The 15,303-nt window shown below is 39.3% G+C and overlaps 1 protein-coding gene across 1 annotated transcript in view; it reads left to right on the top strand.

Moving 5' to 3' along the window:
* Positions 1–15,303, top strand: part of LOC124722372 (IQ and ubiquitin-like domain-containing protein) — a 210,393-nt gene that overhangs the window by 67,577 nt on the left and 127,513 nt on the right. The window contains exons 4-5 of the mRNA XM_047247547.1: positions 4,843–5,232; positions 5,314–5,478. Of these exons, the coding sequence (XP_047103503.1) occupies positions 4,843–5,232; positions 5,314–5,478 (555 nt within the window). The remainder of the gene's footprint in view (positions 1–4,842; positions 5,233–5,313; positions 5,479–15,303) is intronic.

The raw sequence follows: 15,303 nt of genomic DNA, 5'->3' as shown, positions 1-15,303 counted from the left end.
TTCAGAAATTTATATGTTGTTGGCTGGCAAGAAGGAAAACTTTTCAGATGAAAGAAAGCCTAAAACATCGTACTAACTGTGGGACCAAAGAAATTATTTACCAATTATCCTCATGTTATTTATTTATTTACTAACACATCAAGTTCTGTAGGACGAAATTGAGGAGCAAATCTCCAAGTTCATGGAACATGTCTGTACATGAAATTACAACATAAAAGTAATAACAGATAAAAATAAATGTTCATGAACCTGAAAAAAATCAGTCCATAAGTCTAAGAAAACGCAATCAACAATACAATAAGATCAGCTTAATTTTTCAAGGAACAACTCGACAGAATAGAAGGAATGACCCATGAGAAAACTCTTCAGTTTTGATTTAAAAGCGCATGTATTACTTCTAAGATTTTTGAATTTGAGTAGTAGCTTATTGAAAATGGATGCAGCAGTATACTGCGCACCTTTTTGCACAAGAGTTAAGGAATTCCAATACTAATGCAGGTTTGATTTCTGCTGAGTATTAACCAAGTGAAAGCTGCTTACTCTTGGGAATAAGCTAATACTGGTAACAAGAAATGGCAGTAAAGTATATATTTATTGAGAGGCCAATGTCAAAATATCCAGACTCATGAACAGGAGTCGACAAGAGGTTCGTGAACTTACACCACTTATTGCCCGAACCGCCCATTTCTGAGCCAAAAATATTCTTTTAGAATGGGAAGAGTTACCCCAAAATATAATACTGTACCACATAATCCAATGAAAACAAGCAAAGTAGACTAATTTTTGTGTTGAACAATCACTCACTTCAGATACTGTTCAAATAGTAAAAATGGTAGTATTAAATCTTTGAACAAGATCCTGAATGTGAGCTTTCCACAGCAGCTTACTATCTATCTGAAAACCTAGAAATTTGAACTGTTCAGTTTCACTAATCATAAGCCCATTCTGTGAAATTAAAACGTCAGGTTTTGTTGAATTGTGTGTTAGGAACTGTAAAAACTGAGCCTTACTGTGATGTTTATTTTCTACAAGCCATGAACTTAGGTCATGTACTGCACTATTTGAAACAGAACCAGTGTTGCACACGGCATCCTTTACTACCAAGCTAGTGTGATCAGCAAACAGAAATATTTTAGAGTTACCTGTAATACTAGAGGGCAAATCACTTATATAAATAAGGAATGGGAATGGCCCCAACACTGATCCCTGGGACACCCCCCACTTGACAGTACCCCACTCAGATCCCACATCACAGCTGTTATCAACATTGTGAATAATGACCTTTTGCTGCCTGTTGCTAAAGTAAGAGGTGAACCAGTTGTGAGCTACTCCCTGTATTCCGTAATGGCCCAACTTCTGGATCAATATTTTGTGATCAACACAATGAAATTCCTTAGTTAAATAAAAAAATTATGCCAAGTATTCGAACCTTTTGTTTAGCCCATCCAGTACCTCACAGAAAAAAGAGAATATATCATTTTCAGCTGTTAAACAACTTCTAAAACCGAACTGTACATTTGATAGCAAATCGTGTGATATAAAATGTTCAATTGTCCTTACATACACAGCCTTTTCAATAACATAGAAACAGGTCTAAAATTATCTACATTATCCTCTTCTCCCTTTTTATAAACTGGCTTTACTACTGAGTACTTCAGTTGCTCAGGAAACTGACAATTCCTAAAGGAAAAATTACAAATATGGCTAAATACAGGGCTAACATGTGCAGCACAGTACTTTAATATTCTGCTAGACACCCTATCATAACCATGAGAGTCCTTAATCTTCAGTGATTTAATTATTGACTCAATCTCCCTCTTGTCTGTATCACAGAGGAGTATTTCAGACATCAATATCGGAAAGGCAGTTGCCAAGAAAGGTATATGATTTCCCGTAGAAACTAAATTTTTATTTAATTCACCAGCAATGCTCAGAAAATGATTGTTAAATACCGTACATATATCTGATTAATCAGTAATAGAAATATTTTTACTGTGAACTTACTTTATATCGTCAACCTTGTGCTGCTAACCAGACACTTCCTTCACAACTGACCATATGGTTTTAAATTTATCCTGTGAATTAGCTATTCTATTTGCATACTACATACTCTTTGGCTTACTAATAATATTTTTAAGCACCTTACAATACGGTTTGTAATGGGCTACTGTAGCTTGGTTGTGACTACTTCTAACATTTTGATATAATTCCCGCTTTGTTCTACAAGATATTCTTATCCCACTAGTCAGCCACCCTGGCTGCCTATTACTGCTAGTACCCTACTTAGAATGTTCTAATGGAATGCAACTCTCAAAGAGCATGAGAAATATGTAAAGGAAAGCATTGTATTTATCATCTATGTTATCGGCACTATAAACATCCTGCCACTCTTGTTCCTTGACAAGGTTTAAAAACCTCTCTACTGCTGTTGGATTAACTTTCCTACATAGTTTCTAATTCAATATGACATTGGTTTGAGTACAAAACCCTTTTAGTGTTAAAATTTGTGCATCATGGTCTGAAAGGCCATTCACGCCTTTACTAACAGAATGCCCATCTACTAATGAAGAATGAATAAAATTATTTTCTATGGCTGTGCTACTGTTCCCCTGCACCCTAGTTGGAAAAGACATAGTCTGCATCAGATCATATGATTTTAGGAGATCTACTAACATCCTTTTTCTTGCACCATCATATACAAAATTTATATTGAAGTCACCATGTATAACTAGTTTCTGGTACCTCCTACAAACTGAGTCAAGAACCCTCTCTAGCTTGAGCAGAAATGGTCTGAAGTTGGAGTTAGGGGAGCTATAAACAACAACAATTAGAAGTTAAGTTTCACTAAATTCAACTGCCCATGCACAGCATTCAAATATCTGTTCAGTGCAGTGCCATGATACATCTACGGACTCAAAGGAAGTACTGTTTTTATGTACATAGCCACTCCCCCAGCCCACAAGGAACTCCTTGAGAAACAGCCAGCTAATCTGTATCCTGGTAAAGGAAGCCTCTGAATTGTCAAATTATTTAAGTGGTGCTCTGATATACCAATAATTTCAGAGTCAACATCTACAAGCAGTTCACTAGCTTTATCTCTAATACCTCTTATATTTTGATGAAATATGCTAATTCATTCTCCACTTGGAAACATTACATCCTCAGAAGGTAATCCCTTAGTTAGAGGGACTTCCTTTAAGCAGATATACCTATCATCTGACTTCAATCTAAAAAAGGTGCAGCTCTAACACCAACTACTACAGGAATTTTTCCATGAGTGACCCCTCCCCTCCACCCCACCACCACCACCACCACCCACTACACTGTCACCTATAAGCTTAGCCAGCTTCCCCTTCTCATAACTATTGAGGTGCAGGTCATGCCTAGTGAAACCCGATCTACTGATAGACCCAACTGGCACCACTGAGATGTGACCCATGTCCTCTGCTATCAGCACCCTTCACAGCCCCCCTTAACGTGCCTAACAGCTGCATTAAGGTGAGGCCGATCATGATGCTGAAACAGTTACGTGAAATGTATATTAGTGCCACCAGTTTGAGAAGCTATCTTTACCAGGTCACCACCTACATCATATTCCCCATCCCTATCAAGACTGTTCCCTGCTCCACCCACTATCACTACCTGATCCTCCTTCATAAAATTCCTACATACCTCCTCTATGCTGTCAGTCACTTGAGCGAACCCTGCACTAGTCTTCACAATGCTGGTGACCTGGTACTCACTCCCCAACACTTCCTGCAACTGCTGGCCCACACCTCTACCATAAGAACTACATAGCAGCAGAACCTTCTTCCTTGTGCTAGACTTTGCAACAAACCTAGGCATCCTAACTGCTGAGGACTGCTGCATGTACTAGCTGCCTTCTTGCCAACTGCCAGTTCCCATTCCCCCACCACCCTTCACCCTCCTCAACCAATCTAGTTCCTCCATTGCATGTTGTAACTGTGTCTGAAGGGCACAGATCTTATGCTCCTACTCCTGTATCAGCTTATTTCTACTACAGATTCTGCATTCCCAGGAGAGCATCTCACTAAAATGACCACTGGCTTCCCCACTGCATTCCCCTAGTGAAAATACTTTGAACAATTCCCACACCATAACCCACTACTCACAAACCTATGACAGAACCCACACTTCTCACTCGTGGTAAAATTTTACAGTTACTGAAAAAAACTATGTTACCAAAGTTCAGTTACACAAGTAGAGCTATTTATAGAACTTACAATAATGGTCTCAAAATTCTCTGCCTACTAAGAAAGCAACTACTTGTATTAATACTGCTACACCACAGGTAATACTAACACCAGCGAAACTTCACAAAATTATTAGATAAAACCAAAAAATTCAAACAGCCACTGGAACACTGAAAAAAGTTAAAACACTGAATGAAAATTTTACTGAAATATTTCACTAGAAAGAATAAGAAATGCCAGATGAAAACTAAAGCACAAAATTAAAAACACAGCAAGCGAACAATTCCAAAAGTTTATTAAATCATTGTTTCACCATAAACGGCATGAAACACCACTGAAAACTATTTAATTTAATAACTGCATAACAGTGCATAAATAAGTTTGTCAGTACTTTAGCTTATAACCATTACAGCTGCAGTGCATGCCGCAAAATGTAAACCAACATTTGGTTGCAAACTATTTTTGTGTTGAATTTTTGACCCTCCATTGTCATTCCAACTGATTACTAAAATGTTACATCACTTATTCATACAGTATATTAAATGTTCTGTCAGGTGGTCACCATTCAAAGATTTATTATTAAAATGTTACATAATTTATTCATACAGTATATTAAATGTTCTGCCAGGTGGTCACCATTCAGAGGTATATACGTGGTTGGCTGGCAAGAAGAAAAACTTCTCAGATAAAGGAAAACCTAAAACATTGTATTGACTGGGAGACCAAAGAGATTCAAATTCAGGAGGAAGAAAGAGAATCTCATTTAAAGCACAATGCACAACGAATGACATTTCCTAAAACACGAGCAGATTTCAATATGCTTTATAATATGGTGGAACGCTGGAGGAAGTCAGAAGTAATGCGGATACTTGCAACTACAACAAGAGAAGCACCTAAAAGAGTTGAATTCTGCTCCCTTCTTGAAAAAGAAATACAATTACTCTCCTCAATTGAGAATCACAGAATTGCTATCAAAGAAGAAGCACTCCACAAAAGAGAACTTGAGATTATCAATAAGGTAAATTTGAACATATTTATTAGTCTTTCACACTGTATCAGAAACTGATGGTCATATATCACTTTTCATTACTTTTTGTAGTGTTCTGAGCCTATAACATGGAGAGGATACAAAGGCTTAATTATTTCCATGGACACAATACGGACACAAAGAGCAAGAGAAATGAGGGATCTGTACTTGGCTCTCAGTCAACATGATGGTAGTAATGAAGAGCGTGCAGAACTACTTGAAAGTTTAAAATATGCTGTACGTATTACACATTATTGATATTCCATAGAAAACAACACAGTGTGATGTGGTAGCAGTTTTAACAGGATTTCAATCATCAGTCTTTCACAAAAGCTCTATTTCAGTTAAAAACTCTAGAGAAAAGTGATGCGCATGATATTACTTGACTCATGGCTGGTGGCACTATCAGCAACCCTCATTTTGCAAATCAGTATAATTTACCTACACTCATTATAATAACAGCAACCATCGATCAACATAAAAACTAAGCTGTCTATAAAAGAAATAGATTACAAATACCTACCAGTATTTATCTACATAACACTAATATAATTGGCTAATCAGTATAATTTACCTACACTCATTATAATAACAGCAACCATCGATCAACATAAAAACTAAGCTGTCTATAAAAGAAATAGATTACAAATACCTACCAGTATATATCTACATAACACTAATATAATTGGCTAATTGGCTTTTCAGCATTACCTTTTCAACAGTAGTTTTATGTGGATCAAGTAGTAGTTGTAATAGTAGTAGTTCTACTCATTCATGGATCGCTTTCGTGTGTGTGTGTGTGTGTGTGTGTGTGGTTTTGTGTGTGTGTGTGTGTGTGTGTGTGTGTCTATATATCTATATACCATATATAGTTTGACAAACATTAGACAAGTTGTTGATGACCACCATTTGCCTGAAATAATGTGGGAAACTACAAAAGTAAAGCAGGATGTCTGGGTTAGGATTAAAGCCTCCATCCTCCTGAACACAAGGCCGGTTTGTATAAAATAGCACAATCTCATTCAGTTTATCCCCACGTATCCAAAACAATAAAGTAACCCTCATAGTACACTGCCAAAAAATCTCTGCCAAGGTTTGGCAGCACTTTTGAGCCCAAATGGCATTACCAAAAATTCACTTATCCTGAATGGGTTTGCCGCTACCACTTTATGTATGTCTGGCTTAGCCATGGAAATGTGGTTGTAAGCCTTATGGCTATCCAACATGCTGAATATGGTCACTACGGCCATTGAATGAGTGAAGTCTTGTATGTGCAACATGGGATATCTGTCCAGAACAGTCCAGGTATTCAGTGCCTTATGATCACTGCACAGATGCCATGAACTGCTTTTCTTATGGAGGAGGTGTAGTGGGGAGAACCACAGACTGTTGGATGGTTGGGTTATTCCTTCTTCTAACATCTCATCAAAAACAGCCTTCATTTCATGTAGATGGTCAGGTGCAAGTCTGCAAACACAAAAGGAGACCGGTGGGCCTGGTGTTGTCCAAATGTGGTGCACCATCTTGTGCCTAACTGCAACCCTTTCCGTTCCATGCCGGTATGGCTCGGGTGCTGCCACCGCAGAGGAAGTGGTGGGGACTACTGCTGTACCATCAGACATTTCAAAATCATTTGAAGCATCTGCATGTCAAACTCTTTTTTCAATATGATAAAGCCTGTCATTTTATATGCATAACTTGTTGAACATGTTCATGTTTGCATCAACCTCCTCCTCCAAACTATGGATGGGTTTTTGCAGATTGTGGTGATAATGCTCTCATCAGCTTCAGTCATCATCTAAGGGAAGCGTGCTGAGGTTGTCTACCCTCAGGCAGGTGTGAGACATTAGCTGACCCTGTATTTGATGGATAATGTGGCTATCAGCAGAATGGATGAGGCATGCATTGTGTAATTCCACAATCAGTGTGTGTTTCATTGGGAAATTGATTCCCAGTATAGGTTAGTCAATACCAGCGAGCACAAAGGTCCAGTTCCATTTCTCTACATGTTCAGTGTCAACCACCATTGTTTTTTGGCAATATGTTTCAATGGTTGAGTCATTGACTGCTCTCAGTTGAACCTCATCTGTGCGTTGCCCACAGGGAAGGAACTAACAGGTAGGGTGCAGACATCTGATGTGGTGTCAACCAAAAACATCCACCCCTTAGAGCTGTCAGGGATGAACAGCCTTTGTGAAGCTGCATTCTGACAACTATTGCAGTTGATCCACATAATATAAGCTCACACTAAGATGGGTGTGTCTTGTTCTGCTGTGAGTTTAGGCACAGATGGCGGTTGTCACAATTGAGTGCACCTAAGACAGGCCATGAGAGACATTTAGGTGTGAACATGGTGTCCTGAACTTGGTAGCTTGTGAGCTGAAATGTTTGTGGAACCAGCAATAGCCAGTTTTTTTGTTTACATGTCATGGGGCCTGTACAGTGTGGCAAGATCATGTATTTGCATCACAATGTCACGTTGCTGTAAGCCTGGGCTGTGAGCTGGTAAGTGGTAGTGTGGAGGGATTGGAGATCTTCATTCCTGTCCAGTGATCATCAGGTGGTCATGGCCAGGGCAGCCACATTTGCCAGATTGAGCCACACTCGGAAGAGGGGGGGAGGGGGTTCACTAGCCATGGTGGTTGCAGTGGTGGCCACTATAGTGCATGAGTCAAGCAGGGTTTGTGCTGTATTGGCCACTTACAGCAGCTTACTTAAAACCTGACTCTCGTGTGCTATCAGGATTAAGTGAACCTAAATGCCTCCAAAAGTTTGAAGGTGACCTGTCATTGTGCTTCTCATGGTACTGGAGTTGTGTTAGTCACTGACCTATAGGTTCTGCGCAGTGAGAAATTAGTGCCATCTTGAGGGTGATGTAAGCTCACTGTGGAGGGAGCTGTTAAATGATGTCTGAGACCACTGACAAAGCACATTGGTCAAGGTTGCAGATTACCAAGGTGAAGTGTTCAAAATCATCTACAATTTGTTGCTGCACAAAAATTTTTCCGTAACCATGAACCATATTGCTGTGGGTTCCAGCATGAACGGCGAAACCCAAATGTGCAATTACAAATAGTTCATAGCTCATGGAAGCAGCACTGACATGGGTGATGGAAAAGTGAATATGATTTCACTGTGTCCTGTAAGCTAGCTGTGCAAGGCAATATCTTTTGACAGGGATGTGGGAAATGCCAGTACAGTTGGCACTGTTGGAAACATAACATCAGTTTGAGATGCAGGATCCCATGACACCATCAACTAAGGATTTTGTTGTATCATGTTGAGTTCCTTCTTGATTTTCTTGATGTCACCATCAATGTTGTGGAAGAAGTTCTGCATGGATGACATGCTAGTACCGAGCAATGCACAATATGTGTAAAGAAAAATTGTCCACTGCCACACCACTGTAGCTTCGGGGTCACCACTTATGTAGGGATACTCATACTGGATAAAAGAACATGTATGCCTACTTGTGCTAATTACCACTGAACTTCATTACACAGCATAACAGGCAATAACAGTTCACAGCAAATGGGAAACAAAACACAAAAAGCAGTAGACCAAAGGAACTAGACCTGAAAATGCATACAGTATCCTGTTGACTATTGATTGTCAATCCCACAAGATCTTTACACTGGGCCTCTTTACTATTTTTGGCTATTTTTCTTATGGCCTTTTCTGCAGTTTGAAAATACTCATATTTTGTAAATATGTTTCCCATAAAAGAAAATAGCTAGGAACTGAGTGTGTATATATAAAAAATATGTACTGCAACTAAGATGCACAGCATATTATGCACTGATAAGAGTTTTTAGAACCCAAGAACACAAACATTCAATTGCTATGTTAAATGATATAACTTTTTGTCAGAACAACAGAGACAGGTAGGTAGAGAGGATCATGTAATTACCTGCATATTCACTATAATTGGTCACTAAAGTATGAATATAATGGAAGGCACTACACCTGTTCTTCTAGGCAGAGACAGCTATCCTAGCATAGATAGTTCAAGGAGTTTTCTGGAGTGCAGGAGTATCATCATGGTGTTTACAGCCATTTCAAAGTGATTCCTTTTCATTTATAGTTTCTTGTGAGGAAACTTCCTTCAGTGTTTAGTTTTCATTCATTTCAGTCTTCTGATTGCCATGAGAGTAATGTGAATTGCAGCAGCATGATGTATTCCTAGATGTCATCACACTATAAATTCACCCCATTACACCTACAATGCTTCAAGTGGTGAGCAGCATTGTATCTCCAGTCAGCAAGCTATGTGAGCTCATCAGCTGGCTGATTTAAGGCCAAGCATCTGTAGGCCCAATCTCAATCCTGTTTGATAGTTATTGTGCTGACTGAAGTATTGGCGATGACAATGACTCTGCACTGCAGCAGTTATATCTGTATAGCCTTTGGACTGATTGTGTTATCTGTTAATGACAACTGGGCCTGCTTGGGATCTGAGTATAGTGACAGCTGCCTATTGCTATTTGGTTTTCCTTTGGCAGATGTTGTTACTGTTTTGGGCAAGTGATTGATTCCAATCTCACCTGCAAGTGGTTCCCACCTACATAACTCAAGTTGTGTTTATCCCAGTATCATTTGTAGTTCTGGAAAATTCCTTATTTCCTATTAACTATTCATCATGTATCCTGCATCATTGTAATCTATAAGGTGTTAATAAATGACTTTGTTATCTCAATTTGGTACTACAATATTGATGATAAAAACATTTCCAGTTAAAACAAATAGCATAACAACAATGGATGTAAAAGTTTTTGAATTGTGACAACAGTAGCAGGAATTTGTGAAACATTGAACCACCTCAGAAACCTGTCAGCCACAAATTCTGCAGTAATTCCAGCTTTCCATCCATTTAATGATGCACTGGAGTACTGAGACATTTACTGAAAGTGTTTAGCTCTATGTTTCTAGGCAAGTGATAGTGAGTCCCCACAACAGCATTATGGCTTTTACTCTCCACTAACCTCTAGGTGTATTATCTCATGCAGAAATTGCTTCCACTGTTGAAAACCTTAAGTTTTGCCTTTTTCATACATTTATACTTTGTTGACAGAACATGTTTCTACTAAAATGCTTGTGATCACAGCTTGATTCTAAGTTTTACGTCATCAGAAATCAGACTCAGAAAGCTATGCTTCATGGATTGCAGATCTTCAAGGATTGAGAGGGAGTGAAAATTTCTGTGTGCTTCTGGCCTGTCCTATTCAAAAAGTTTAATTATGGCTGTCATAAGTCATCTCACCACTGCTAGCGACGTATACACTTAGGCCTTATGTTATCCTGGTCCAGTTTTAGCAGAGTTTTTGCACATAGTGCATCCTTTTGAAATTTCCCAAACTCCTCAGTAAACATTTTCCACTGATTTTGAAGTGTTTATGGTGGCTGTGGTGAGAACTGATGAAAGGCCATGGGCCTTTATCTCAAATTTTATTATGGTAAACATGTCTCACCCAGTGGCAGCCTGTTGGCAGTGTTCTAGTCTTCCTCTTGTTTTCAGAGGTGACAGACATGATATTTTTGTTATTGCCTAGTTGTCCTGACTGATTTACTATACATCCATGTCAGGATTACCATCATTATGGCACCGAGTGCTGACAGTATTTTTGTAAGTGACACTTAGCATAAGAATGTCATGGTGTGATAGGCACCCAGCCATGTTTCTATGATTCAGATCAACATCATCAAAGGAAGTGATCATGCAGTGGTACCATATAAAATACTTTTATACAGTACAATCCCTTTTTTACACTTTTGAGCAGACTGACTCAAAAAAGTGTAAAATGCAAGAAAGTGTGAACTACAGGAAAGGATAGGAAACACAACAAGCAAAACTTAATAAATTACTCTTACTGACATTTTATTTGTATTAATCAAAATATGAAATTAAAACACTTTAAAATTTGCCTCTTCAAAATTTTTGAAATAATTAATTGCTTTTGTTTCTTTCTAACAGCAATTAGATGTACTAATCTTTCCACAGAATACAAAGCAGCAATCACAAAGGCAGTTGCCAAGTGGTGACACACACAAACACACATATGGTTTTCCTTTTCATTCCAAGTGTGTCCGATGGTTTAAATAAAACACACAAGCAAAAGTTGTTTGTGGAATCACATTAAAAAGAGATTTGTGTTCTAATGTGAGACTTATTACTGATAAACATTATAAAATTATGGTAAATAAAACCTAAAACACAATATTGGCTAAAACTGTAAAGTTAACAGTCTTCAGAAACAGAGAACAACAGGCATGAAGTCTATAGCTTGTTGCCAACAAGAAAGTCACTTGGCTCAAAGATGTCCTGAGAGAGAAAGAGGGTAAAAACTGTCATCATATTGTGGAGCATCTTGAGGAGGAATGTTTACATCTGGCATAAGATCATACTAACCTAAGAAAGCATACCTAGTATGGATTAGTGTATTTCATGCGGAAGTAATGATGATTCATAAAAGCCCATTATAGGGACAGCCATCTTCAAAAGTGGTGTTTATTTGTATATATGACTGTGAAATTAAATTAAAGCTGCTGTAATACAAAACAATGAGCAGAAGGAAGGTTGCTACTAGAGTCACTATCCTCAGATCATGATTATCATTAAGGCAGTGACTTTAGATAATTTCTCATCCTTACAAACACTGGGAACCTATAATACAGGTGACAATGACGCCACATGCTGACAATGAAAGTCTTGCTTAACATGCTAATGCTATGTTACAGAATCAATAACTCTGTGTACAGTCTGCATTTTCTGCTTTGTTCCAAGGCTGACTTAGAGCAGGAATACAATACATTTTTTGCAGAAATCTGTATAAAAATCAATGGTAAAGGACATGAAACATCAAAAGAGGGAAAACGTAAAATGCAGGAACATAAAAATGGGTTTTACTGTGTGTGGAAATCAAGAATATGCCTGTTACATCCTAATTTGATTCTTCCGTGTCTGTCTCTATGATCAATCAATCAAAGTGCTTTATTATTAGAGCCCTGTCTGTGGACAGCACACTTTCTAAATTGTGAACTTACTGGCATCATGAAATTCTGTTGTTAGGCCAAACAAAGATCTTGGCAAAGTATAAACAATTCACCAAGGCATTGCCCTTTCTTCTGGTCATCAATCCTTCTTTAGAAAGTATTTTTGGACATGTCAATTATTCTGTGTACTTTTAATCCTATCCTGTTTCAGTGCTGTGTGGAGAAATTTTAACTTTATGTTCCCAATTTGGATTGCTATTTGAGACTTTCCCCAATGAGCCAGTTATCTTCATGAGATCCTGGTTACGGGTCATAAATAAGGAACATTTACACAGTAAGTGTTGGGTTTTTGTAGCTCTTTTCATGTTCATTTTTTCAATCATCAATCACTTATCTAGGGTATGTTCACAGTAGAAAGGGGTTACAGCCCACACAGAAATACACTGAACCAATCAAAAATATGCTCATTCTCAAATCTTTGGAGGACCTCCACATGTTCTCAGCAATGATGCCTATTGTACTCAGTTTACTCCTTGGGCAGCTTCCATTGCTTATCCTTTGAATCATTGTACTGCAAGAGCATTCCTTTTCAATGGTCCACGACTTGTTGGTAGGCATTTCAATCTTTGAAAACTTACCTAATGTCAGTCACTTGTTTAACAATGTACTGGCTATGGTTGCCATTAATTTTGGCAGTGCATGCCTCTCCTCATGACATCAGGGTCATCCTTTTCCATTAGTTGCCAGATGGTTCCAAAAAGACTATACTCAAACTCAAGAATAGTATTTGCAAATAGAGAAGGAAGCATTTTTGGGGCGCATAAATTGTAAAATTTCCTTTAGGGAAATAAGTTTCATTTAGTTAGTATTCACAGCCCTTTTCCTGTCTTTCTCTGGGCCCAAGGCTAAATTGTCCTTAACAAACAGCTCACCATATTTATTGTTTGGCTTTATACTTATCCAGTTATAAGTACTCCATATATTATCACCCTTTCCATAAACATTCTAATGCAGATGCCATCTTCAGACTTGTTATGGGCCAAGACTTGGAATATGACAGACAGGAAACTTTCTGCTTTCAGATAGACTCCCAGATTGAGCAGCCTTTGGAGGACTTCCTGATAAATTCTAGGCATGTAGCAGTGGTGTCCCAGCAGGATCCCGCATTGCAGCACATTTTCCACTGTGTCCAAGCAGTATGGTCTGCCAAGTTGCCAGCCTAAGTATTACTGGGCCTCCACTTTTTTGTACTATGCCACCAGCTCCAGATTCACCAAGGCATCCTGCTGCTGATGCAGGAAAATGACAGTTGCCATGTGGCGATGCCCACCATCTGCAGTAATGAGTGATTTAGCTCATCCATCAGTCTCATTGGCCACAAATATACAATAACATCATACATGTGGTGCATTGTTGTTTGACCTCTCAGGCACAACAGCCAGAATCCACTCAGTTATGGGACTGCTCACATTCATATTTTGCCAGACTTTCCATGGTATCGATGTGGCTCATTCTCGTTGATCTTTCTTTTCTCTTGCCTGGCCTTCTCCTGTGTCCTCACAGAATCAACATGTTAATATTGATTTGGCAATGTTAGGGTATAGGGTGGCCAGATGCACTTTCTGTTGCTGACTTATTCTTGTTGATCCTTTCTCTCTTTTCCCTACTCTCATCAGGTTGCTGCAGACTACAATTACTACTACTACCAGAGCCCTTGAGCACCCACCCACCCGCCCACCCACCCACACACCCACACACACACAGACACACACACACACACACACACACACACACACACACACACACCTCAGTCACAGGTAATGGGCTGCAGTTTATGGCTGTTGCCTTTCAACAATTCTGCACCCATAATGGCAACAACACACATTACAGTGTGGTGCTGCATCTGCTCTGCCATTTACTACTGCCTTCTGCTCAAGTCGAAGAAGGAACACTTTTTCATGTTGGTGGTGCTGCATCTGCTCTGTCATTTACTGCTGCCTTCTGCTCAAGTCGAAGAAGGAACACCTTTTCATGTTGGTGTTCCCATCTGGGAGTATATCTTCTGGTATACACTGAACTAAATCCAGGAATCAATTTTGTGGCAACAAGGCTGTCAGTTGGTTCTGGTGGCAAGTGTGCAGGGGTTGTTCCGTAGGAACTGGAATCAACATTATCATGTTACTTCTATCTCAACTATCTGAGGGGCTAGCACTGCAGCAGCCAGCTTTGTGCCATGATCTCCAGCATCTCATCGGGGACAATGAGTACTTGGTATTTCCATCTCCTTTGTTCCTGGTACTGGAGGTTCCTATTTATTTTGTCATCTCCCACCCTCCAACCAGTGGAGTCATCATTGCTTCTGTGCTTCAACCTGAGTAGCCAGCTCTTGCTTCTTCTCTTCCTCTACCAGGTCAGAGCATCAGTGCTCCAGAGGTACCAACTGGAACTTCATCTAGCACTACTCTGCTACCATTAAACCATCCTTCCCCACATTAGCGAAGATCAAGCAGCTCATGGCATACAGCACGGTATATTTTAACAGATTCAAGAGGTGAGGAATCTTGTAATCCCACAGGATATATGATAGATGATGCCATACTACTGATATACTTCATTGCAGCTACATCTGGTGGTGTCACTGCAAGCAATGAGCAACACATAATCTCCAGCCAGCAGGTCATATGGGCCTATCAGCCTGCCAATTTAATGCTAAGCAGGTGCAAGCCCATTCTCAGTTCTCTTCAATAGCTAATGTGTCCCCCTCCACAGCCAACTGTAGTACTGATGATGACTCTGCCTTGCACCTCTTATATCTGGACATTCTTTCGACTCATCATGTTATTTGTTCATGATAACTGGCCCTGTTTTGGGTCTGAATACAGTGGCACCTGCATATCATTATTAAGTTCTACTTGAGCAGACTGTGTAGAAAGAATCTTTCCCACCATTCATAATATTCCAACACCCACTCAGTCTACATATCATCCTGGCCAACCCTTATGCTGCGCATGCTCCCAACCCCTTGCTACTTTGGTCATATCTGTGTGGAAGACCTGTCCCATACACCCGACC

The sequence above is a fragment of the Schistocerca piceifrons genome, chromosome X, assembly GCF_021461385.2.
Source record: "Schistocerca piceifrons isolate TAMUIC-IGC-003096 chromosome X, iqSchPice1.1, whole genome shotgun sequence".
Taxonomy (NCBI): domain Eukaryota; kingdom Metazoa; phylum Arthropoda; class Insecta; order Orthoptera; family Acrididae; genus Schistocerca; species Schistocerca piceifrons.
The sequence above is the reverse complement of the archived record's forward strand: the minus strand, read 5'-3'. Positions and strand labels throughout refer to the sequence as shown.